Below are 26,478 nucleotides of genomic sequence, written 5' to 3'. Positions count from 1 at the left end.
AAAGGGGGGGAGGAGGAGGGAAGGTATGTGTAGGTTTTCTTATATCTCTGTGGGTTGTCTTGTCTTGGGTACTCATGTGGCCCCATTCCTGTAGGATCTGAGCACCTCGCAATCTTTAGGGTATTTATCCTCAAAACACCCTGGGAGGCAGGGCAGCGCTGTTACCCCCATTGCACAGGTGGGGAACTGAGGCAGGAGATGGCAGGACGGCAGTGGGAGTTAGGTACCTATGCCCATGAGGGTCTGGGCCTAAGTGGCACAGGGAGCTTGTGGCGCAGCAGGGACTGGGTCCCGCTGAGGATCCCTGTGCGGGCCTTTCTCCCATGGAGCTGTGAGGGACCCCCCTGGGGGGTGCGCCCTGCTCCCTCCCCTGAGCAGTCAGCTACGGGGGAGCCCAGGGGATGCGGGGCACGTTGCTAGGTGATGCTGAGAGGAAGGGATGGGGGGGCTGTTGCTAGGTGACGATGAGAGGCGGGACCCAGCCCAGGCCACGCCCCCGGCCACTGGGTCCCGGGTAGCACAGGCCAGGATTTGCTCGGCCCCCCCCCACGTCCTTCCCCAGTGCGCAGCGCGGCGCTCCGCCAGCCGGGTCCGCCCGGGGCCACTGGTCGGACACTGGCGCATGCTAACTAGGCCGGAGAGCCTGAGCTCGGCTCGGCTCGGCTGTCAGTCCGCACCCGCCGCCAGCTCCCCTTCCCTCCTGCCCGCGCCGCGGGGCCATGGCCGGGGCCCTGGTGCTGAAGCACCGGCGCACCACGCTGGAGCGGGTCGAGAAGTTCCTCCCCGAGCTCCGGAGCAGGTGGGAGCCGGGAAACGGCGCCCGGCCTGTGTCCCCCGGGCCTGCTGGGGGCAGTCCCCGGCCCCGTCGCTTCCAGGCCGCGGGAGCGCTCGGCTCGGCCCGGCCCGGCTCGGAGCCGCGGGGCGGGGATGTGTGCTGCCGAGCGAGCCCCAGCCCCTGCTCCTGCCGGCCCGGCTGCGGGGTCCGGAGGGCGGCGGCGTCTGTCCCCAGTGAAGGCCGCTGCTCGCCGGTGTCTACTGTGGGGACTCCGGCTTTGCGCTGGGCCGGGCGGGCGGAGGGTTGGTCTGCGCTGTGTCCCCGCCTTCCCAGCCGGTGCGGCCCGGCTCCGGGTCCCCAGCACAGAGCAGGCCTTTGCCAGGGCCTGTGCTGGGCTTTTAACATCTCCTGCCCTTCCCTTCAGCTGGGCTGGTCAGTCTGAGGTCTGCTGCCCCGCCGCTCAGCCTGGCAGTCCCCCTGGGTCCCTCGCACTGCGGGGTGGAGGTTCTCCCCTTCACCCTGGGGAGCAGTTCAGAACAGAGACCCTGTCACAGCACCACAATCTGCCTGTCGTTCAGCTCTCCAAATACTCCCTTCATTAGCCCACCGGAAGGGCTCCTTTGGCCACAGCAGGGAAATGTTTCAACTGAAGTGACTATTTTCATAGACCCTCCGGTGAGGGCATCTGTTCCTGGCAGCTGTCCTGTTAATCCCTGCTCCTGCAAATGGCTCTGCTCAGGACCCCAGCGTCATGGCCGAGCCTCATGGAAGTTAATGGGGCTTCTGTGTAGACACGTAGCCCATCCACCTAGAATAAATTGCAGGACTGGGCCCTGAATCTGTGCATGGGCCCTGAATCTGTGCATGCACAGGAAGCTGGTTGTGAGATCAACAGTATTGACCCATGAGTTGTGTCCCCTTCCAATCCTGCCATGGGGTGCGAAGGAGTCAGGTAGACTGGCCTGGGTGGGAGAAACTGGGAACCATCCAGCCTCAGAGCAATACTGCTGTTCTCACAGCTAGCTGTCTGCACATACACACACGCTACTCTGAGAGCAGCACAGTGCAGCCACTAACCTGGGAGGATATCTGAAAAGAGACCGTTATATTACATTTTAAAAAATCCTACTTTCCTGGAAATGAGCAAACCAATAATTGCATTGTAAATCCCTTCTTCATAACTCGAATGAATGAAATGTTGGATCTAAGACTACTACACTGTGTTGCTTCAAGAGTGGAATTTCTGTTTGGACTCTAAATTTCCTCTTGATACTTTAAGACATAATGCTTAGCTAGTGCCTTTAAAATCTGTATAAGTAGATAACTGTACCATAGTATCCCTGTACTTAGTTTGTTAGTGTACTTAGGGACAGATTCTCAGCTGGTGTGGGTTGTCATTGCTTCATCCAACATTAATATAGGGAACACTGCTGTAACATTTGCTTGCAAAGGTATCTGTTTGAAAGGTGGTGACTGTTATTTAAATAGAAAGGAACAAAAGGAAAACACTGTTATAAAGAGGAAGGTGATCAATTGTTCTCCACATCCATTGAGGATAGGACAGGAAGTAATCGGCTTAGTTTGCAGAAAGGGAGGTTTAGGATGGACATTAGGAAAAGCTTTCTAACTGTAAGGATAATTAAGCTCTGGAACAGGTTACCTAGAGAGGTTGTGGAATCCCTGTCACTGGAGGTTGTTAAGAATAGGTTGGACAAAAACCTGTCAGGGATGGTCTAGGTTTATTTGGTCATGTCTCAGCACAGGAGGCTGGACTAGATGGCCTCTCGAGCTGTCTAGTTCTATGATTCTGTGGTTTGTGGGAACAAAGAAAATCCCAATGGCTTGGCACACAGGCTCTGCTGCCGATGGAGTCCACATGCCACGCTGGGCAAGCAGGCGTATTGTCAGACTAACAAGAAATGGGATTGTTAGCTTTTTAAAACATTGTTTGGTGAGGTTTTTTAAACTGAATGTTTCTGCAGTGGGGAACCCCTGGGAAAAAACAAGCTGTGACAAAGCTTTAGCCGTGTTCGGGAGACAGATCCTTGTACCTCGGGTGTTCTGCTTTATTGCCTGTCATCTTTATTGCAGGCTGTTCAGGGACACCTGCCCACTGGTGTCTCTCTCCTGCTTCCAGACCCCTCAGCGAATCCCATATGATGAAGCTGTCAGACAAGAATTCAGACCTGCGAAAGTTGGGGACTCCTTTGGACCCACGTAAGTACCAGCCTTAGAGGAACAAGGCGAGGTGGGGGTTTGAATTGATTTTTTTAACTGCCTTTTGTTTAAATGAGGAAGTGATGTGAAGTAACCATCATTTTTCCCCTAGAGGACAGAATGAGCTCTGTGTGTTACATTCCATTTATACTCCCAGCTGCTACAGATGTTAATCAGTAGAACTGTATGCAACATCTGTGTGTATACAGCTATTTTTTTTCTTCACCTAAAGATACCTTTAGCACTTTGTACCTTCAAGTTGTTTGTACACATATTGGCTAATCCTCACAAACTCCTGATGAAGTAGGACAGAAGATGTATGATCCTGCCTGTTTTACATTTGGGGAGAAACTGAGGCACAGAGAAGTTAAGGAACTTGACTGAGGCTGCACATCAAATCAGTGTCAGAAGCAGGACTAGACTATGAACCAGACACACTGAAATCTCTTCGCTCAGCCCACTGCCTTACTGTTTTGGATTCTTTCAGCTCTGTGTTTAGGACTTTGATTGATTTTAATTTATATTTTGGGCCTATTGGCAAATCTCTAGGCACAATAGAAGGCCTGTGATAGTGCTGAGGCAGTTAAAGGAGGTATCATATATACCTGGCTTTTGGGAGTTTGTAATTTGGGTATAAAAATAAACTCCAGACTAAAACTTGACCTAAGATCTCTGGGACCTGTCAGTGTCCATGCTGAGCCCCTGTCCTCCAACTTCTCCGTAGTTTATTTCACTCCATGACTGCAGTCCTGGTGGAATGCTCTGTCAAGCTACAGTGATGCTGGGAATGGATCTTTGAGCCCTGCGCCTTCATGAAATAGGGTTGATTTCATCCCTTTTCTCCCCTTCCAAAGCCTATTCCTGCCTGATGGGTAGCTGCGCTATCCCTGCAGAAACAATCTCCTCTGATCTCACCCCACGCTGCTCATGTGAGATCCCCCTTTGTCTGTCTTATGCTTGCAGCATGGCCATTCCTTTCTCCTCATGGAATTGCTGCCTATAGCACTGCCAAGCCCTGCTGGATGAGGGAATGGAAAATGGAGCTGATCTCAGTGTCTGATTCCTCTGAGAGAACAGGTCAAACTACTGATGGATGGTCCATTTGACAGCTGTCTGAGATGGCCTGGCTCTCTGGGGATCTGAGTGGAATGTGTGGGTGTCTCGATCCTGTTCTTGGGAGACAGGTGTCTGTACAGATAAAGCGCCACTAAACTTCCTCCCCTTGGTGACCTTCTCAGCAGAGGTAAAGGACTGAATGAGCTCTGGAGCACAAACGGCCCCTGGATGTTCCTGGTGGGTCAGGCTTGATGTGTTTGGGTGTGGGATGCTGACTTTGCTCTGTCATACCTGATCTGTATCGATAAGACCTCAGTCTCCGGGGCTGTCAATCCAGCCTCTTTGATAAACACTAAATTCACTCCTATAAAAAACTAAAAGTAGGCCCTGGAGGAATTGTCTCCTGTGTGTGTTTGTGCGTTGATGTTGGTAAATACTACGTGATTTCCCCACAGACATCCTTAGAGATTCTACTGAGGCTGTAGAAGCGTGTGCATGTTTCCCATTCATAAGGAAATGCTTAATCCTTAGTGGATCAACATCAGCTCACGAGCATATGTGCCTGTCTCTTTCAGGTGGCGGACTTGCTGGTTTAAAGTGGAGCTTAGCATCCCCAGAGAATGGATGGGGAAGGAAGTGCATCTCCTGTGGGAAAGCGATGGCGAGGGGATGGTGTGGAGGGATGCACAGCCAGTCCAGGTAAGAAGAAGTGCGTGTGCCAACGCCAGATCTTCATTAGAAGTATGCCATGGGCAGTGCCGCGATCAAAGCCGTTTCCATGACATGTCCTTTGTGTCAGCCCTTTATAACTGAGCTGTAGGAATTCCCTGCCATTTGTTACATGGTTTGAATCAGACTGGATGTTAATGTCCTCTCACTATATAGTGCTTCCCTGTTTTGTGGGTTTTAACTTTTTTAATGTAATATTCCCAACCATTGGTCTGTAGCATGGCATACCCATGGGATTGGGATTAACGCTGGGGTAGTAACAGCTCTCCAGGCGAACCCGATCCTTTCCATGAAGTTTTCAGTGTGTGTTTGGAGAATGGAGACTCATCCTAGTGAAGGTGAGTAAAATCTCCTTCATTCAACAGGGTGCTGTTGTATTACTCTTTGTAATAGTCCCATAGGTAAAGAGAGCACGGATCTCAGTACATACAACTCCATGATCATCTGCCATGTGTCAGAAGGGTCCCTCTGCTGATGTGTGTCAACAACCCATGGTTTAGTGACTCGGTATTGACGCAGAGTGGCAGCCATTCCCATCTAACCCATGTTAACATCTCTGATGTGTGCGTTGCCATGGAACTATTTAAATGTCCCTCCTCCCTGTCTTGACACACAGGGTTTGACTAAAGAAGGGGAGAAGACTAGCTATATCCTGACAGACGGCCTGAAGGAGGCAGAGCCTCACAGGTGAGCATTGACGCTTGCCTGAAATTCTGGGAAACCCCCACCCTGCACTGTTTGGAGGAACTGTGAGACACTCCTGGAGCAGCCACACCACACGCTTGTGGAGGGGCCGAAGGGGCAAGTGTTCAGGCCTCTCTATTCAGAGTGGAATGAGGTGCTCTGATGCAGCGTTGTCACCCACTGGCTGCTCATCTCATGAGGTAACATCTGGCTGGATTACAATGACAAGGTTTATCTATAACTGTGCTTCAGGGTGTGAGTTGCTAACTAGCTAGGATCTGGAAGAAATTTGTCCCCCATGGGATAGTGTTGCGCAGTTAGGTGGGTGTGGTGTGTCTGTCTCTGAAACATTGTCCACCATAAGATACAGGAGTACCTGACTAGATGGGCCATTGGTCTGGCCTGCTCCGACCGTCCCTGTGTTTTTGGCAGATCTTGTTTCCTAGTCTCCACGCTGAGAACACAGTGACCTCTGGTGACTTCCTTTTTCATTTTCCTTGTTTCTACAGTCTGACTGTCTATGTGGAGGTTGCCTGCAATGGTCTCTTTGGGGCTGGAAATGGCAGCTTGATTGCACCTCCTGACCCTGACAAGAAGTTCACCCTGAACAAGGCAGAGCTTGTGGTCTTCAACAGGGATGTCCATGAGCTACTAGTAGATTTTGAGATACTAGTGGGCATGGCCACGGTAATACTTTAGTCCTTCTCTGTCTCTTTTGTTCTCCAGCTCCTCTACCTCCCTCCCTCCTCCCTTTATTATGACTTTCCCTTGGATTGGCCTCCTTCCCTCAGAGCTCCAGCCTCTACCAAAAAACCTGAATGAGTAAGTATTTGCTTGTTTACAACTGGAAGCATCTCCTTGTCTCATCATGCCAGCTAATATCTGCAGCCCCTGAGCTCCAGAGGAGCAAGGTGCATACACTAAGTGAGGGAAATGCCACCTTTGGCTCTGTATTGGATCAAACCATTGGTAGGTAGAGAGGTGGGAAGTTGGTAGGACATGGCTAATGGGCTCTCCACAGGTGCAGCAGTTCAGTGCAGTTGCATTTAGATGGCTGAGTCAGGAATCAGACCTCACCTCATATAGACTCTCAGCCTGTCCAGTATGACAGAGGTGCTGAGTTCAGCATCTGTTTCTTCTCACTTTTGCCCTCCCTCAGCTCCTTGGGGAGGAAAACCAGCGGAGCTTCCAGGCACTGTATGTGGCCAATCAGATGGTGAACCTGCTTGACGTCACCGACTCCTCTACCTTCCCTGCAGTGCATCAGCTCGCCTCTTCCATCTTCAGCCAGAAAAATGGAGAGAGCCAGCACACGATCCATGCTATGGGCCACTGCCACATTGATACTGGTAAGAATGGGTCCAGGTGATGCATGCCTACTGAAAGATCTATGGTTAGTAGGGCTGGGCAGTGATGGTGGGTGCTGCTGGGGGTTCAAAGCAGTTTTCAGGTGAGCAGGCACTGAGTGTGCTGTAGAAATGATGCTTTGAGCCTTTAGGGAAAGAGACATCCTGGCTATCAGCTACAGAATGTACATAGCTGGAGAAGGTGGACTTACCACAGGGCTGAAAGCCAGTCTTTACAAAGGGGCATGGCAAAGCCTCATGTCCATTCACCCACTTCTTTGCCTGGTCCCTAGATTTCACATTCCCAGTGGGGTTTTCCCTAGTCATGCTATTGTGGGAAAGTGAGTGAGGTACCCAGGACTGGCAGAAGCCCTGTGACACACGGAGAGGTGAGTAAGGGCTTACAGCCATGTGCCTTTCAATCCATTGACATTTTAATAGCGTGATTTTCCCAGGTCTTCAGCACCCTTCAGTGGCTGACTCTTGTAAAGGCAACACAGCTTGGATCCCAGATGAGGCTCTATTGCAGTGTTTCTCAATTAAATTTGGCCACGGAACCCTTTTGAACTCTATGAATAATTGTGGAACCCCCCAAACTCTTAACACAAACAAGTAGGTCGTTTCTCAGTTAAATTACACTTACACTCCAAACCCTCCGCCGAAAAATCCGGGACATCTTCCCTTTTTCGGCGGCGCAGAGAACAGCGGCTCGGGGAACAGCTGATCGGCGGCGTGGAGAACAGCTGCTCGCGGAACCCTAACAGGGTTCCCACAGAACCCCAGGGTTCCACGGAACCCCAATTGAGAAACACTGCTCTATTGTGTCTCCAGCTGGGAGCACAGAATGGGCATTGGCAGGCAGCAGGCTGCGTGTGTATATAAAATAACGGCCATTCAGCCTGCCTCTGTCCCTGCAGCCTGGCTGTGGCCATACGAGGAGTCTGTCCGCAAGTGCGCTCGCAGCTGGGTGACCGTCGTACGCCTGATGGAGAAGAACCCGGAGTTCACGTTTGCCTGTTCACAGGTGAGTTGTCATCTTCTGCCCCAAGGTGGGCAGCAAAACTGGAGCAAAGACAGGAGGAAGGTTGGTGCATATTCTAAGGAGGATGGTAAGTGGCTGGCAGGGGCTGTTATAGATCTTTGCAAGGGACTCCTCCTCTATCCCTTGGCTTCAAGTTGCTTCTGCCATGCTCCCAACCTCAGCTGCCATGTGCAGATTTGAGTCTAAGCCTCATGCATGGCAGCAGAGAGCTCTCCTGCCAGGTCCGGAACCAGTCCTATTTGCACTGAGCTTCAATGCCTGCTGAAAATTCAGGTTTGCAGCTGCTGCAAATTGGTGAGAGGTGTGTTCTCTCCTCGAAGTCTGTGGGGCAGGGGAATAATCTCCGTGTGCTTTATGGCTCCTTTCTTCTCTGCAGGCCCAGCAGTTTGAGTGGGTGAGGAACTGGTATCCTGGGCTGTTCGCTCAGATTCAGGGCTATGCCAAAGAGGGACGGTTCATACCTGTTGGTGGCACCTGGGTAGAAATGGTAAGAACACAGCAACCCTTCTGCACTGCCCTCTGAGTCTTATCTCTACCGGATCCGTTACTGAGTCTCAGATGCCTTATCTTACATATTCCTCTGCTCAGATGCTCAAGAGGAACCAAGAGAGGGATTTTGGAACCCAAACCTGGGAGCCCTGCCCTCTGGAACTGTAACCCTAAGCCTACCATTTGGAATACTAATGGAACCCCAAGACCACGATCCTTTAGAATCCTTATCCTAGCTCAGAGACCCCTTCCCTTTGGGACATTAACCTCAGTCCTTGTGACCCCCTACCCTTTAGTATCCCAGAAACCCTAACTCTAGACTCTACAGTCTGGAACCCTATGCTGAGCTTGGGGAGTCCTCTTCGTTAGAACCCTAACCCTAGCTTGCGGGAGACGTACCCTCTGGAACCCTAACCCTAACTGTGGGGGTTCTACCCTTTGAAACCCTAATCCTAGCTTGTGGATCTTACCCTCTGGATCCCTAACCCTGGTTTGGGAAGTCCTCTGTCTTGGAATGCTAACACCATCGTGGGGAGCCCCAGACGTACCCTCTGGAACCCTTACCCCAGCTGCGGGAGTCCTATCCATTTGAACCCTAACCTAGCCATGGGAGCCCTATGCTCTGGAACCATAATGCTGTCTTGGGGAGACCTACCAGCTAGAATCCTAACCGTATTCCAGGAAGTCCTACCCTCTGTACCGTCTGTAAATCTAACCCTAGACTGGGATCTTTATCCATTGGAACCCTAACCCTAAATTGGGGAGCCTGACCCATTGGAATGCTATCCTAGCTTGCGAAATCCCACCCTCTGGAACCGTAACCGGCCGAGCCCAACCCTCAGGAATTCTAACCTGGGAGTCCTACCTTCTGGAACCCTAACCCTAGCTTGATGAGTCCTATCCATTGGAACCCTAAACCTACACTTGGAACCCTGGCCCAGGGAGTGCTACCACTTGGCAATAGCTTTATGCCGGGAGAAGTCTAACCTTTGGAGCCCTAACTCAGGGAGCCCTACCATTTTGGAGACTACTGCTCCCCCTTAGAACTCTTATCCCAGCTCAGAGAGCCCTATCCCTCGGGGGCCCTGGCACAGTGGCCCTATCTTTTGGAACCCTATGTCTAGCCCCAGTAGATGTACACATGGGAATGCTTACCACAGCTCAGGGATCTCTACCTTCTCTAAACTAATCCTAGTCCATGGATCTCTATCTTCTAGAACCCTGATCCTAGCCTGGAGAGTCCTACCGTTTGGTACCCAACCCTAGCCTGGGGAGCTCTAACCCCAGGGAACCCTACCCCCAAACCCTAACCCTCACTTGGGGAACCCTATCCTCTGGAACCCTAATGCTAGACCAGGAGCCCTACCCTATGGAACCATCCCCCTGTCCCAGGGAGATATACCCATTGGAACTGTAGCTCAGGGAGTCCAATGCTCTGGAGACCTGGCCCTAGCTGCAGAGCCCTGACAATGGGAACACTAATCCTTGCTGGGGATCTTTATGCTTTAAAACGTTACCCCCTAGATTGGAGACCTGTTACCCTTTGGTACATCCACCCTAGCCCTTGGGGCCCTAACGTTGGAACCTTTACCCTCATCCACTGACCCCTATCCTTTAGAAAGTTATCCACTGCATCAGCCCTACCCTTTGTAAATATAATCTTGAATCTGGAAAACCTGCCGGGAGTTTTTGGGGTGTCCAGTTCTCCCTCAAATCATGGCAGTCTCTCTTGAATTGGGTTGCATCTTCAGCTCTATTATCAGCACAGCTTTTCCCCTCCACTGGACCCTGTCACCTTCTTCCATCCATCTGGAGGATGTATCAAGTCCAGACAGGCCTGCATTGTCTCAGCTGGGAGCTGTATGTGGTGGACCTGCCATGGGGTGCATGCTACTAGGGTAGCCAGTCTCCTTTTTCTGCTGGCAAGGGGTGCAGCAGATCTGCACAGCATTTCTCAGGGCTGCCATTGTCTCCCAGGATGGGAATCTTCCCAGTGGCGAATCGATGGTACGTCAGTTCCTGCAAGGACAGCGGTTTTTCCAGCAGCAGTTTGGGAGGCTCTGCTTGGAGGTACGTGTTCCTCCTTGGTGGATCCTCTACGCATTTCCTTTTTTGTGGGGGGAGGCCCTGCCAGAGCTGATATTCCCTGTGTCTCTGCTTCATTCTTTGTGGGACACGCTCACTTAGGAACAATCTGTCTAAAGTATGCATGTGGCCCATCACCGTAGTATTTGAGTTTTTTCAGTCTATTGTATCTCTCTGCATACACCCCCATGGGGTAGAGCAGTGCTACTATTCTAATTGTACAGACGGGGAAACTGAGGCACAGACAGGCCAAGTGACTCACCCAAGGTCACACAGGAAGTCTGTGGCAGAGCAGGGACTTGAATCCAGGTCTCCAAGTCCTAAACTAGTGCCTGAACTGCTCCACAAGCCAGATGCTGCTACTAAGCCCTTGGATAAATTGGTGCAGCATTCCTCTTTCTACTCCCCAGTACATAGGTCTTGGCTAGTTCGTATAGCACCCACTACCTAGCAATATTTCCTCCAGGCTGGTGGCTCTGTGCAGGGCATTAGAACTGCAATGAATTTGGGCATGTTCCCATCTCTGCCCTAGAGATGTGGGGGATATAGCCTTCCAAAGCATGCCTGTGCACTGGGGTGCATTGTCTGAGAGACACCTGAGGCAGTAACTGGGTTGTGTTTCGCTCTCTTGCACGCTGTCTTTTCTGCTCCCAGTTCTGGTTGCCGGACACGTTTGGATACTCAGCCCAGCTGCCCCAGTTGATGCGTGGCTGTGGGATACAACGGTTCCTCACTCAGAAACTCAGCTGGAGCCTGGTGAACACCTTCCCGGTGAGCTGGGCTGCGGGGGTGTGCGTGTGTGTATTGGAATCTGCCCACTGGGCTCACATATGACCAATCTTTCTACTAGCTGAACTGTTCCTGCTGGTCTCTGGGCATAGGCCCTCAGTCAAAGAGCTCACCAGATGTACGGGGCTAGTTAATGGATGTGATATGTGGCCACTTTTTTTCACCATGCTGACCCAGGTTCCTCAGCTGTTTCTGGAGTCCTAGGAGCGGCCCAGAGTTCACATCTAGATTTCCGCTCTACAAAGACTTGCTTCTTCCACTTTCTGTTGCTTCCTACAAAACCGACAGGGCAGGTTTTGTGAGGGTACATATGAGCTGAGCACGGGACCAGGAGACACGAAGCCTAATGGTCGCTTATTCTACTTCCTAAAAGCTCCTAGGATGCCAGATTGTGTCTCCAGGCTCCTTGCCCTGCCTGTCTTATCTTGAGCAGCAGAGCAAGAGGAGCAATGATCAGATCTTTGAATATAAGAATGGCCATACTGGGTCAGATCCATGGTCCATCTAGCCCAGTATCCTGTTTGCTGACAGTGGCCTATGCCAGGTGCTTCAAAGTGAATGAACAGAACAGGCAATCATCAAGCGATCCATCCCTTCACCCATTCCCAGCTTCTGGCAAACAGCAATCCCTGCACATCTGGCTAATAGCCATTGACAGACCATCCTCCATGAACTTATCTGGTTCTTTTTTGAACCCCGTTATAGTTTTGGCCTTCACAACATTCTCTGGCAAGGAGTTCACAGGTCGACTGTGTTGTGTGAAGAAATACTTCCTATTGTTTGTTTTAAACCTGCTGCCTATTCATTTCTTTTGGTGACCCCTAGTTCCTGTGTTATGAGGAGGAGTAAACAACACTTCCTTATTTACTTTCTCCAAATCAGTCATGATTTTATAGACCTCTATCATATCCCCCTTAGTTGTCTCTTTTCCAAACTGAAAAGTTCCAGTCTTATAATCTTTCCTCATATGGAAGCTTTTCTATACCCCTAATTATTTTTGTTGCCTTTTTTTGTACCTTTTCCAATTAAGATACATCTTTTCTGAGATGGGCAACCAGATTTGCATGCAATATTCAAGATGTGGGCGTACCATGGATTTATAAAGAGGCAATATGATATTTTCTGTCTTATTATCTCTCTTTCCTAATGATTCCCAACATTCTGTTAGCTTTTTTGACTGCCACTGCACATTGAGTGGATATTCTCAGAGAACTATCCACAATGACTCCAAGATCTCTTCCTTGAGTGGTAACAGCTAATTTAGACCCCATCATTTTACATGCAGAGTTGGGATTATGTTTTCCAATGTGCATTACTTTGCATTTATCAACATTGAATTTCATCTGCCATTTTGTTAACCAGTCACCCAGTTTTGTGAGATCCTTTGTAACTCTGTGCAGTCTGCTTTGGACTTAACTATCTTGAGTAATTTTGTATCATATGCAAATTTTCCCACCTCACTATTTACCCCCTTTTCCAGATGATTTATGAATATATTGAACACTACTAGTTCCAATACAGACCTATGGGGGACATGACTGTTTACCTCTCTCTCCATTCTGAAAACTGACCATTTATTCCTACCCTTTGTTTCCTATCTTTTAACCAATTACTGATCCAATTTTGTATCATATGCAAGTTTTCCCACCTCACTATTTACCCCCTTTTCCAGATCATTTATGAATATATTGAACACTACTAGTTCCAATACAGACCTATGGGGGACATGACTGTTTACCTCTCTCTCCATTCTGAAAACTGACCATTTATTCCTACCCTTTGTTTCCTATCTTTTAACCAATTACTGACCTTCCCTCTTATCCCATGACAGCTTACTTTGCTTAAGAGCCTTTGGTAAGGGACCTCGTCAAAGGCTTTCTGAAATCTAAGTACACAATATCCACTGGATCACCCTTGTCCACATGCTTGTTGACCCCCTCAAAGAATTCTAATAGATTGGTGAGGCATGATTTCCCTTTAGAAAAACTATGTTGATTCTTCCCCAACAAATTGTATTAATCTATGTATCTGATAATTCTGTTCTTTACTATAGTTTCAACCAACTTGCCTGGTACTGAAGTTAGGTTTACCAGCCTGTAATTGTTGGGATGGCCTCTGGAGTCTTTTTTAAAAATTGGCATCACATTAGCTATCCTCCAGTCATCTGGTACAGAAGCTGATTTAAATGATAGGTTACATACCACAGTTAGTAGTTCTGCAATTTCACATTTGAGTTCCTTCATAACTCTTGGGTGGATACCATCCGGTCCTGGTGACTTATTACTGTTTAATTTATCAATTTCTTCCAAAACCTCCTCTATTGACACCTCAGTCTGGGACAGTTCCTCAGATTTGTCACCTAAAAAGAATGGCTCAGGTTTGGGAATCTCCCTCATATCCTCAGCCGAGAAGACCGATGCAAATAATTCATTTAGTTTCTTCGCAATAACCTTATCTTTCTTGAGTGCTCCTTTAGTAACTTCATCATCCAGTGGCCCCACTGGTTGTTTAGCAGGCTTCCTGTTTCCTGCTACCTTTGCACTTTGCAAAATCTGCAGGAGCAGTGGGGTGAGTGTTACCAGTCCAAACCCTCCTGTTCTGCTGATTTCCCTCATTGCTTCTATGTCTGCCATTTGGTATAGATGGAGCCTCCTATGTGAATTCTGTATAGCAAAGTGTGCCTCTAGTCACTGGCATTAAGTGTCTGTCAGTGGAGGACTGAGTGAGAATGTGTCCATTGGCCATACGCCTGTACAACAGCCAGATTGTGTGCCTAGGAACATGTGCTTGGATATGCGTATGTCATCCACCACAGAGAGTATGGGTGTGTGCATGTGCCTGTTGAAACAGGGCTAGTCCATTTGTGTGTCTGTGAGGCTGACTGGAGCTCAAGACAAGAGAAGATTTGGCTACTGATTACATCATCATAAAGTGCTGAAGTATGACGGCCAACAGCTTTGAAAAATTAATGGTGGACAACCAGCAGTTTCCTTTCAGTAGCTCCTTGGACTAATGTGCCTTCCTCTGGCAGTGTCCCCTGTCAAGCTGTAATAGACGCCCCTCTTGGTGTCATTTTGCTCTCTTCCAGCACAACACCTTTTTCTGGCAAGGCATTGATGGCTCCCGAGTTCTGGCCCATTTCCCACCTGGCAATTCCTACAGTCTAATAGGTGATGTGGAGGAGGTGAGCAATGTGACATTGTAGGCAGATGGGTATGCATCTGTCTCTCTGTCCCAGTGTATCCAGCTTGTAAGGGAATGTCACAGCCATCTGGGCCATAAGCAAAGGCTGTTGAAGGGGAGTACCACATGGAGAGGGGGTGGGAAAGGTGATAGGATGAACAGGTGGGGGCTTTAGATGTTTGGAGTAAAGCCCAGATTTGTCTGTCTGCAATGTGTCAGTGCCTTGAGTTTTTATAATTAGCTGCACTTTAAAGATAAATCCATGGAGGAATGGGGAGCTGATGAGTCACTGAGGGAGGGGTCTCACATCTCCTGTCTCCTTCTGCCATGGTGGATGTATGCTGGGAGGTGAAGCTGAAAAGAGAATGATCATGGTGGTAAATCAACAAGCTAGTGCTTGATCTTTATGCCTGTAGGGCTCTCCTTGGCTTGACTGTGTGAGGGCCTGAGACCACATGTGATGTGTATATAAAATCTCTCTAGATGTTGAAAACCATGAAGAACAACAGAGACAAAGGCCGTGTGAACCACAGTGCTGCTCTCTTTGGGTTTGGAGATGGAGGAGGTGGCCCGACCCAGAAGATGTTGGACAGGCTGAAGAGAATGAGAGACACAGATGGGCTACCCAGGTCCGGGGAGACTCTGCCCTCTCTCCTTGTGTGTCCTTCAGAGCTCAGTGCTGACTCTTGAGAGCTTTCTGCTAACCCCTTTGGTCCTAGCATTCTGGAGAGTGGGGCTGGAGGGAACTGATGATTCAGGGATGGGGCTGTCATTTCCCCCCTCACAATCAATCATCTCATGCTAGGGATGGAGGGCTCCTTGTTCTCTCTGCAGTGGGTAGCAGCTGCTAAGCCTGTCTTGTCACTCTCTTCATTTCTCCCCCATAGGGTTCAGATGTCCACACCTGACCAGTTATTCTCTGTGCTGGAGAAGGAGGGGACCCAGCTGTGCACCTGGATAGGAGAACTGTTCCTGGAGCTGCACAACGGCACTTATACTGTCCAGGCCCAGGTTACTACTTGCCCAGGAAGGGAGGGGAGATAAGGCAGTGGGTGGAAACTATCTAGGTCAATGTTAACTCTGACCAGTAGAGAACACTTCCACGCTGAATCCACCTCCTTGGTGTGCCATTGTTTGTGCAATTTAGCTCCATAGCCAGGACCTGGTAAAGACCTTGGGATTCTCTAAAGCTGGAAGCCCATTTAATTTTCCCAGTTAGTCCAATACAAATTATCAGGACAGAGCCTTATGTGCTACAGTGATTGGTGCTCTGGCTGCACTGGGAAAATTAATAGAAAATTCCCACCAGCTTGAGGCCTAGTGTAGACAAGATTCCTGCAGATGGTCCAATTTTAATGCCATTTCTACTAGTCTTCTTTTCAGCGGGTCTACACTGAGCTCAGGTCGGTTCTGCTTTCTAGGTCTCATGCACTGGCACAGCATTGGTGGGTTGGGTTTTCAGCACTGCCGTGCACTGCTTTTGGTTAATTCAGGTTTTCTTCTTTACAGACCTTAAGTCTCAACTTTAAACTACTTGACATGGTCTCATTGAACTGTGCTCCTTGTCACTTCGAAACCTCCAGGGATGCTCTGGTTTGGACCGGAGATGAGCTGAAGCTGTTCATTGGATCTCGAGTTGATTCCTGAGCACAGGGGGGAGGGGAGGGAAGGGAGATTCCCAGCGGTAAGAGGTGGCATTCAGCCTCCAGCTGAGTGTGTGTCTCTGCCTGACCTCGGTAACGTGATGCAGAGAGGCTGCCACCCAAACCCCTTTGTTTCCAAAACTGACATGGCAGCATGGGGTGCTGCTATCCATTAACAGAGCAAAGGCATTGCGGGAAGTACCATCTTTCAGAGCAGCTAACTAATTCCTGAGCGACTGTCAGAGTGGAAGGGGCTCTGGAGATGGTACCTCTCCAGGGTAAAGAGAATCTCATTGCTATCTGTGAATACATAATAGATACTAACTGCCTACATCATGATGTCTGATCTAATGTTTTGCTACAGATGGCAAAAATCTCCTCTGATAGAGCTCTTCCTAAAAACCTGTTTTTTTCTGCTTTGGGATCAGATAAAGAAAGGAAATCGGGAATGCGAGCAGATACTCCATGATGCTGAAGTGCTGAGTAGTTTTGCTCTAACCCAGAAAAGTACTTTCCAGTATCCTTCCATCAAACTGCAGCATCTCTGGAGGTAAAGTAGTTCGTCCGAGTGTCATCATTGATTGGATAAAGCTGCAGCGATAATCAGACTCATGTATATAAAAACCAAGCTGATGCGGTGTTTTCATTAAGTGAGATTGTAATAAACAATGCCTAAAGTAGCAAACTGAAAAATAGCCTCATCCATGTTTATAGTTTAATAGACCAAAGCCAGACAGTCCCATAACAGACTGATTCCCAAGAATTGATTCTGTGGACAGATATGTCATAGTTTCTTACAGTTTAAGGCCAGAAGAAATATCTGTATATCACAGGCCATTAGAAATACCCTTTGTGGAGCCCAATGACTTCAGTTTTAGTCCTCAAGAGGCTAAACTGCTTTGTACCACAGGCAAAGACCAGGAGAGACCAAGATGCCGCCAGTGCCCAAGTTCGCTGTGATGGCAGGGAATTGAGGGAACAAGTACATTTGTTTCTGTAAACTCCCAAACCTGTGCACTGGGAATCCTCCCAGAAGAAGGCTAGGAAATGCCTGGCTCAGCTGCCTGCTAAGAGAGCTCGGACTTGTGAGCGAGCTGCACTTTCTCTAGTCTCCATTAACAGTGAGAGCAGGGGCCAGCAGAACTCATGTTTTTGATGGATGGAATGAAAGTGGTGATGTGAAGCCAGAAGTCCACAGTTACCATGTGCATGTGAGAACTGCCTGACTATTGCAATTCCCCATCTGCTGGCTGCAAGACACAAAGGGCTTCGTCCTCTAGAATGAAGGTGGCATAGATCATTCATAGTGAGACTAATCCATAGCTCTCTTCTGGTTCTTGCCTTGGTCCCCTGGGCTGCCGGGCTCAGGTTGCTGCTCCTGAATCAGTTCCATGACGTGTTGCCAGGCAGCTGTATCCAGCTAGTTGTGGAGGATTCCATGAGATACTACGCAGGTGAGGAGTGATTTGTGCTAGGAGGCTTATCCTGCCAAGTGGGTTGGGTTCATTGTAACACCCTCTGCCAGGTGTGCTTTGAAAGGTTTTGTCCCTGCTTCTTGATCTGACTCCTGGCTTGGTTTGATGAATGTTTGGTTGTGGTTTGGTTTTGTAACAGCCCCTCGAGACACTGGGGACTCTACTTTAGGGGTGGTGCTCTCGGTGTCAGTAATAACTAACCAGACCAGACTTGTTTTCCTGCTCTGCGCATCCTGCTTCCCACAGAGGCTGGTAGGATGAACGATGCCCTTAGTTCCCTGGTCTGTGTCCCCGCTGCACTCAGCCAATATGCATTTCACCATTTGATGATACCGAGGGGCCTCAGAGAAAACATGTTCCAGCTGTGTCTGGTTACACAGTCCTAGTCTGGCAAGCAGAGACCCTCAGCAGGTGGAGACTTCAGTGGCCCCTGGATCCCCGTGACACTGGCAGAGACAACATATGTGAAGGGCTAGTTTGAGCAGTGGGGATGGGGAGGGTTGTTGGGAGGATGCTAGGAACGGCTGCAGCGATTCATCGATTACAAGGTCAGAAGGAACCATTGTGATCATCTCTCAGACTCATAGATGCTAAGGCCAGACAGGACCATCATGATCATCTGTCTGAACTCCTGCACATCACAGGCCACAGAACCTCACCCACCCACTCCTATAATAGACCCTAACCTCTGGCTGAGTTACTGACATCCTCAAATAATGATTTAAAGACTTCAAGTTACAGAGAATCCGCCATTTACTCTAGTTCAACCAGCAAGTGACCCATGCCCCACTCTGCAGAGGAAAGCAAAGAACCTCCAGGGACTCTGCCAGTCTTACCTGGGGGAAAATTCCTTCCTGATCCCAAATGTGGCAATCACTTAGACCCCGAGCATGTGCGCAAGACCATCAGCCAGACACCTGGGAAAGAATTCACTGACCTTCTGGATGACACAGGCCAGAGAATTTCCCTAAAATAATTCCTAGAGCAGATCTTTTAGAAAAAAAATCCAGTCTTGATTTAAAAATTGCTAGTGATGGAGACTCCACCACGACCCTTGGTAGCTTGTTTCAATGCGTAATTACCATCACTGTTAAAAATGTTATGTTTTATGGCCAGTCTGAATGTGCATGGAGGACAGAGGAATGTCAGGGTGGCGGAAGGAGGGAATGCAGAGTATAACTGGAGAAAAATGTAGCCAAGGGTTAAACACAACAGGTGACTGGAAGGGAGTTGGGGGAATTAAGGTTACAATAAAGAGTAAGCTTAGGTGTGATGAGGCAAATGGACAGTGTGTACTACATCCTTTCTATCACTCTGGATTTTTTGTATGTCTCTAAAGAGCCTGGCCTGCTTTTGGATGCTCTGTAATTAATAATAGCCTGCTCTGAACTGAAATGCCTTTTCTTTGCCAGAAATCCGTAGTGAGGGTGCTCTCCTCCTAAAAGATGCCATTCAGGCCTTGTTTGGAAAACTTTTGCCAACTGGTTCGGAGATGACCGAAAGCTTCCTTGTTCTGAACACTTTGCCCTGGGAACGGACTGAAGTCGTCTGCAGGCCTGGAGCAGAAACCTTAGGTGCCATTGTCCTGCCAGTCTAAAGACTTCCAGATCATCCCCCGCAATGCACAGATGCATCGTAAATCTTCTAGTGGGAAGGACAGGAGCAGAGTAGGGGAGGTGGACCAGGAAAACTAGACCAACAAAGCTATGGCTGGCTAGTTCCAGTCATGTAGAGGATACAGAGCCATTGCCTCTCATACTGTTGAGAAAGACATTGGCTTATCCATGATTTCTAGAAATAGGCTCCATCTTCCTCAGCATCACATGGAAAGGTTATTTTCATGGAGGAAGCTCTGGGACATCAGAGCAGGGGGAAGGTGTTTCCTGGAGAAGAGGGGAACCAATCGCACGGAGCGAGAAAGAGGACATCTCTTCTAAAGGGAAAAGTGTTTGAGTGAACTGCTCTGCCTCTCTTCCTTTCAGCCCTGGTGAAGGTGCCTAGCATGGGCTACTCTGCCGTGAATGATTCGTTAACACCCATTCATCCTGTAACGGTGATGAAACAGGTGAGCCGCCCTATGGGGCTCCTCGCTTGCATATCAGAAAGCTCTGTGGGCAAAGGGATTGTAGTGCCACCCAGCTGGATTTGCAAACACCGTTTTCAGTAACTTGTCTCGTTTCTGCTGCCCGACCCCCAAGCACTTTGGCTGGTTCAGAGCCTGTGCTCTCTTTTGATTCTTTCCTCTTTTTCACCAGGCGGATGGTTCTGTTACCATGGAGAACGGGGTTATCGCAGCTCACCTGGACTCCATGGGACGCGTGATGTCGCTTCGCTTAGCGCACTCGGGGAGGTAGTATTATTATTCAGCGTGTTTACTGCGACAGTGCCTGAGGACCAACCCAAATCGGGGCCAGGCACAAACACAGGAATAGATGGGCCTTCCCCCAAAGAGCTGATCACCTACATTGTTTTTTCTTAACGCTAGTAGAATATGGATCTGCTTTCCCTGAAACGATCTCCAGTGATTCCATCTTGGCTGGACAGACTGGGGGGGATGAAACCCAGTGGGGAGTAATTTGAGGCCTCTTCTTCCCCTCAGTTTCATTCTAACTATGGCCTCCTGTGGGGCTTGTCCGCCAAGTGAAAGGTTGGTTCGTTTCTCCCACCTCATCTCTTCCCAGAGAACCTAATGCTGCAGGTTTCTCTTTCCAGGCTGTTGGAATACTGTTTCAGGACATGGAATTCTTGTATCATCCACCACAGCTTCTTGTTCCCTTGCTGATCCTCTGCCTCCCTACTTTGTTTCAGGGAGTCGATCCTTGATGGTCACTGTGCTAACCAGTTTGTGATATTTGATGATGTTCCCTTGTACTGGGATGCTTGGGATGTTATGGATTATCACCTGGAAACCAGGTACGTGAGCAGTGCATTGTGGGTACTGGTACTTCTTTAGGACACTGCAGAGCTCTTTGCCTCTTGGGAATGTAGCAAAGAACCAACTTCCCAGAGAGAGGACAAAACTTCCGCAGTGGGAAACCATATACTTGTTCTTTCCAGCCCTTTGTGTCCAGGAGAGTAGCGTGGCATGGTGTAAGGTACCTGGGAGAGGGTCTAAGAATTCCTCTGGTGAGAAAAACACAGCTTCATGGGGGTGGGGAGTATACCTGGGAGTATACCTCCCTGTGCTCCCCATGTCTTCCCAGTGTAGGTGCTTTATGTTAGCCTTTTGAACACAGAGTTGTCACCCCCTGAATCTTAACCCTTATGCTTGACATCTGTTTTAGGAAGCCAATCACAACCCTTCTGACGCCTCTGGAAATTGTCCTGGCTGGGGGCTTACGGGGAAGTGTGAAATTCTCTCTGCGGATCAGTGAGCGGAGTGTCATCACCCAAGAGGTCATCCTGGATGCCATGTGTCCTTATCTTCGATTCCTGACCCAGGTTTGGAAAGGCCTGTGCAGGCCACACCCTCCTTATACAGACTGCAGTGAGGGGAAGAGAGAATCCCAGAGTTAAGTGATCAAATTCCTCTGTTTTACACACACACAATAACACACACACACACACACACAGAGCTTTATAGAGCAAAACCAATGTCTTGCCTTGCACCCAAAAATGAACGGGAAGTCAGTGCAGTCCGTGGAACCCACGCACAATAAGCATCATGCAAGACACACTGCTTAATAAGTAGGCAGCTGCATTCAGGCCCAGAGGTTTCTACATGGCATTCCCAAGGGCAAGTGCGTTGTCGTAATGGAGCCCAGAGGTGGTAAAGGTGTGGATGGCTGGGACAAGGTCCAAGGAAAGGTTGCATCCTAGGCAAGGCAAGCTTGGAACTGGAGGAGAGCACTCGACTGCTTCTTTGTGCAGTCAAGTAGCCAAGATAGCGAACTGTCGTAACCAAAGTCAGGCGTATCTCCTCAATGGAGGGAACACCCGTCCTGGGAACACCTCTGCTGCTTCTCCTGGGTGCCCATTCTCATCTAGCCTTTATTGCATATAAAGAAGTACTTCGGAAGAGCTTTGGGATTGGATAGAGCCGGGGGGATGGATGGATGTGGTCAGTTTTCTCACGTTCAGAGTGCAATAGAGTACAGTCCCTGGGACAGTTTTAGCCCTTGCTTGATGCTTTCCTGCTGTTGCCCTTGAACCAGGTCCCTGTTGGTGCGGGTTAATTAGCTGGCCCACAATGGGGAGTTCTTGGAGAAGCTAGCATGGGGGAGGCACTGTGGTGAAGATGACACCATCTCTCCTACAATGAGCTGAGCTTCCTTTTGGCTGCTCCATTTGCTCTAGGTTGACTGGAACGAGGCTCACAGATTCCTGAAAGTGGAGTTCCCGTGGCACGTGCGGAGCATGAATGCAACGTATGAGATTCAGTTTGGGCACCTGCAGAGGCCGACGCACAGGAACACATCCTGGGACTGGGCTCGATTTGAGGTGAGAGGGCAGCCTGGACCCCGTCACTGCCCCAGCACTCTAGGTAGAAATAGCCCTGACAAATGGACACAGTCCCTTCCTTCCCCACCCCGCGTGCCCTCTGAGAACAGCTCCCCTCGGAGTACCAGCTGCTTGCTGAATGCTCAACTGCTGCAGGGATATGCTGCCTCCTTGAGGGAGGCGAATCTGCCGGGAGCAGATTCTCTGTATCCCAAGAGAGCAGCGCTTTAAGAAGGGACCTCAATGAGAACAAAATGCTGGGTGGCTTAGTTGGCCGCCTGCAGCCAGGCAGACGCCACTGTTCAAATCCATCCCAACCAGGGCGCAGATATGGCTTTGTACATTGATATAGTAAAGTACCAGTCTCCCACTGGTACTCCCAGTGCCCAGTCCTGTCTTGGAATGGCCTGTGATTTGCTGCTGTCTGGAGAGGGCCTCGGGCAGATGACGTTGTGTTTCAGTGTTGGTGGGTCATGCTGTTCCTTCAGGGCCGATTCCCTAGAGTTAGGGAGTTTGCAGCTGCCAGTCAGTTTGGTGAAGGAGCCTGGGTCACCTTTCCTTCATGGTGACTAACTTTTCAGGTAGGCTCCTGATGGGTGGATCTTGGCTCTTCAGAGGGATTGGCCCCAATAACCTCTGCAGAGCCCATAGGGCCATCATCTGCTTCCCGCAGCCACCCCTTGTGTTTTTGATCAGATAGTTTCTGGAGCACCCATCTTGACCCACAAATGACCATCCTAGGTGACAGCCCCCTAATGCCAGGCCGGTTGTTTCCCCAAGGTGTGGAGTCACAAGTGGATGGACCTGTCTGAGCATGGCTTCGGGGTGGCACTGCTGAATGACTGTAAATACGGCGCATCGGTGCATGAGAACGTGATGAGCCTCTCGCTGTGAGTGGGTAGGGGCCAGGTCTGGGCAATGGGTGCTTTGGTTTTACAGTTCATCTCACTGGGGATGCTACATCCATGTGCGCTATTGTTTAACTTTGCAAACACTGTGGGCTGCACCCCGTGGATAGCAGGGGGATTGGGTTGGAAATTGAAGCCTACTTGCATATTGTGCTGTGGATCTTCAGAATGTGTCCCATTTATAAGTGGATCAGCTCTCTGCCCCGTCCCGTCAAGTATGGAGGGGATGACAGGGTTTTGCTTGCTGCTAAGGGGGGAGGCAGCAAGGGTTGCCTGTTGTTGATCCAGTTACTGAGCTCGCAGTCCCTTGCTCCCTGCGGTGGGGTTGACTTCTTGAATGCTCTGATCCTAGTGTTGGGTCTGTGTTTGGTGACAAGTCAAGACAGAACCTAGGCCTTCTGGTGTGAGTGCAGAGGGCGGTTGCTGTCTTGTAGCAGGAGCGCCTCCCCCAACGGGACACTGTCACGGAGCCTGACTGTGGGATGCAGCGTGCAGGGCTCCCTGCCATGTGATGGGACAGCAGGCTGGTATGACACCGGTAGTGGGTGTGTCTGAGTGCACCAGCGTTTAAAGGGAGTGGTGCTGCCAGTGCAACAGGATCCACCCCCCTTAATCTGTCCCTCTGCTCCAGGCTGAGATCACCAAAGTCACCAGATGCCACTGCAGATATTGGACACCATCAGTTCACCTACGCCATGATGCCTCACAGGGGTGAGTTTGGGGGACTAAGCAGCACAGCACTGATATGCCCCATAGCAGCTGCCAATTCATGACGGGAGCATGTGGGGCAAAGGAGCTAGCCCCCTTCCTGTGTGGGACAGAGGGCACTCTCAGGGTGAGTGGCACGGAGACTGGTCCCGTCTCACATGGGGAGGGTGCTGTGTGCTTCGCTCCTGACAGCTGCTGGTTGTATTCTCTGTGCAGGCTCCTTCCAGGAGGCGGCTGTGATCCATTGTGCCTACAACTTGAACTTCCCTCTGCACATGGTGCCTGCTGTCTCGGTGCAGTGTCCAGCCTGGAGCGCCTTCTCTGTGCACTCGCCAGCAGTTGTGCTAGAAAGTGTCAAACAGGCACGTACCCCAAAGAGAGGCGAGGGGGCGGCGGGGTATCGAAAGAAGTCAGCAGCATTATCTGCAGTGACAGCACTGGCAGCTCTTGCGTTAGCATCGTGCAGCAGGAGTGCCATTATTACAGCGCTGCGGGTTGGCAGAGCCCAAGTCCCTAGCTGGAGAGTTACTACAGCTCTCAGGCCTAGGCCAGTGATTGGTATTTCCATTCATCTTTAATCTGCCCCCCATGCCCCAGATCTTTGACATTCAGCTGAGCTGAGCAGGGAGTTCCTACGGTGGTGGGAAGCAGTGTGGGCTAGTAGTTGGGCAGCCTGGCTCGCTGTTTGGACTTGGGAAAGGTCACTGTAGCCAAAATCTTGGGAAGCTGCCTCAGCTCTGGGTGCTTTCATTTGTAGGCACCCATCTTATATTGCCTTCGGCCTGTTGCTGAGCGTCCACAAATCCAGCGTACTTCACTGCATGGTGACGGGGCCGAGCTTCTCAGGAGATCAGGGCCAACGTGAACATTTGCAGGGGAGGCACCTAAAATCAGTGGCTCCTTCTGGAAACTCAGGCCTGAATATTTCCATTGCCCAGTCTATAAACCGGGCTGAACAATTCCTGCCTGTGTCAGCACGCTGACGGCCATGGAAGAGAATCGCAAAGTATTACTTCTCTTCCGGAGGGGTAGAAAGTTGTGGCAGAGACTTGCAGAACTCAAACCGTCTGTTCAAAGTTTGACCTCTTCCTTCTGGCTTTCCTCTAGTTTTAATGGTGAACCAAAGCTGTTCTTGCACATGGATTGCTGGCAGGAGGCACTGTGTTGTCTAGGCTGTGTATGCTAGCAGCTAGAGTGCTGCACTGGGATTCAGCTGACGTGGGTTCTAGTCCCAGCTCTGCTGGGTGGGTGTAGGCAAGTCCCCTCCCCTCTCTGTGCCTCGGTTTTCCTGTCTCTTATATGGGAGTAATGATACCACCCCCCTTTGTAAAAAGCATTTGGAGCTCAGGTATTATTAGTCATCTTGCTGGTCCTGAGAATAATGGTCTTTCTCTGTCCACTAAGGCTGAGGACAGGCCCGATGGCCTGGTGGTAAGGCTGTATGAGTCACATGGCAGCACTGTGGCCACGTGGCTCCAGACCTCCTTTCCTGTGAAGGAAGCAATCAAGTAAGTAGATGGGGGAAGGGAGGGACATGCTAGTATTCTGGGGCTTCAGTTTCATTCTCTCTCTCTCTCTCCCTTCCCTAGCTGTGACCTCCTGGAACGGCCAGACCTGAGCAGTCATTTGTTGCTGGAGGAGCATGGCGTGAAGCTTACCTTTACACCCTTCCAAGTACGCTCCGTCCTCTTGATCTTGAGCCAGTAAGAGGCAGCCCAACCCCTCTCCCGGAACCAACGCCATGGGCAGAAATCACTGTGCTCTGGACAGTGCCCTAGCGGCTCAAATCATGGACACATTGATTCCAGCAACACACCTCCATATTGGGGGTGGTCAAGAGTGCCCCTTCTCGGTGTGCTCCAAGGGGCGGTGTCAGGACAGAGATCAGCAGCTTACAAAAAAAATCCCCAAGTATCCTACATTTAGGATAAAATTTTGAGAGTTGGCAACAGCTTATTAATGCTCCCAATCTAAGCTTATTTAAAACTTCTTTTGCTTTCATCTGATATTGACATAACACCTCTCAAGTCCATGCTGATTCTGAGGAAGGGCCGGACGGGGGGCACTCCCTTAGTAAGGGGAGGGGGAGAGATTGATCACAGAGCTGGCTTAACCCACAAGTGAACATCCTGAATAGATTCCTACCCCTCTTAGAGGAGTGGTGCTGGGATTTGAACCTTGATGATGGCAGACTGGGTTCCTTTTACTCCATGCCCTCTAATGAGAACAGTCCTGTGCTCTCCGGTGGGGAGTTTTCTCCAGAACACTGACACTGCGGACAGAGACGTGGCTTCTTTTCTCCTTGTCTTTCTGTAAAACGCAAAGAAACGGACAATAAAAGAATGAAACACCCGCCCAGTAAAGCTCTGGCTGTTTAACTCTTGCCTGTGACATTAAAAAGGAGGAGGGGCCAGCTGCCCTTATACTGTCTAGCTCAAGGGCTAGGCTACTCACCCCACACAGGGGAGAGCCGGGGTCAGTTTCAGTGCTGTCCCTGATGAGAAGAAGGGATTTGAGCAAGGATTTCCCACCTCCCAGATGAGGAGCAGTCCCTCGTAATCTTAGCCCCAAAGTCCTGTCCCCCCTTCCCTGCCACCTGCTGAGGAGGGATTTGACTAGAGAGCTGCCCTCTCAAGTGAGAGCCTGAACCACTGAGCTAGAGGCTATTCTGATGTGGCTCATCTCTTCAGTTGTTCCTCTAATTAACTATTAAATGGGCCACAGGGCGTGTGCGAATCACTCCATAGGCCAGTGAGTTGGGTACTCAGCCAGGCTGTGGGAGCATCTAGCTCAATCCCGTTACTGGATGAGATGAGGGGCTGAGACCAGTGTTCACCTACCCCTCAAGTGATTGGCCTACCTGGGGGGGAAGGGGGGGGCTACGTGGTGTTCCAAAGTAGGGCTTGCGC

The 26,478-nt window shown here is 50.0% G+C and overlaps 1 protein-coding gene across 1 annotated transcript; it reads left to right on the top strand.

The window, feature by feature from the left end:
• The first annotated feature begins 318 nt into the window (after nucleotides 1-318).
• Nucleotides 319-26,374, top strand: MAN2C1 (mannosidase alpha class 2C member 1). The gene is made up of 26 exons (XM_067534621.1): nucleotides 319-799; nucleotides 2,867-2,992; nucleotides 4,624-4,747; nucleotides 5,394-5,464; nucleotides 5,971-6,148; nucleotides 6,621-6,810; nucleotides 7,725-7,831; nucleotides 8,226-8,336; nucleotides 10,316-10,408; nucleotides 11,078-11,194; nucleotides 14,301-14,396; nucleotides 14,879-15,024; nucleotides 15,283-15,406; nucleotides 16,467-16,588; nucleotides 17,407-17,492; nucleotides 18,926-19,087; nucleotides 19,496-19,578; nucleotides 19,769-19,863; nucleotides 20,322-20,426; nucleotides 20,798-20,954; nucleotides 21,810-21,953; nucleotides 22,734-22,843; nucleotides 23,493-23,572; nucleotides 23,786-23,931; nucleotides 24,974-25,077; nucleotides 25,159-26,374. Exons 1-26 carry the CDS (start codon nucleotides 720-722, stop codon nucleotides 25,274-25,276), a joined length of 3,075 nt encoding a protein of 1,024 aa, XP_067390722.1. The 5' UTR covers nucleotides 319-719; the 3' UTR covers nucleotides 25,277-26,374.
• The last annotated feature ends 104 nt before the right edge of the window (nucleotides 26,375-26,478 follow it).

This window comes from Emydura macquarii, unplaced genomic scaffold, assembly GCF_026122565.2.
Source record: "Emydura macquarii macquarii isolate MOO-44397 ecotype Brisbane River unplaced genomic scaffold, CSIRO-AGI_Emac_v2 contig_3451, whole genome shotgun sequence".
Taxonomy (NCBI): Eukaryota; Metazoa; Chordata; order Testudines; family Chelidae; genus Emydura; species Emydura macquarii.
The sequence above is the reverse complement of the archived record's forward strand: the minus strand, read 5'-3'. Positions and strand labels throughout refer to the sequence as shown.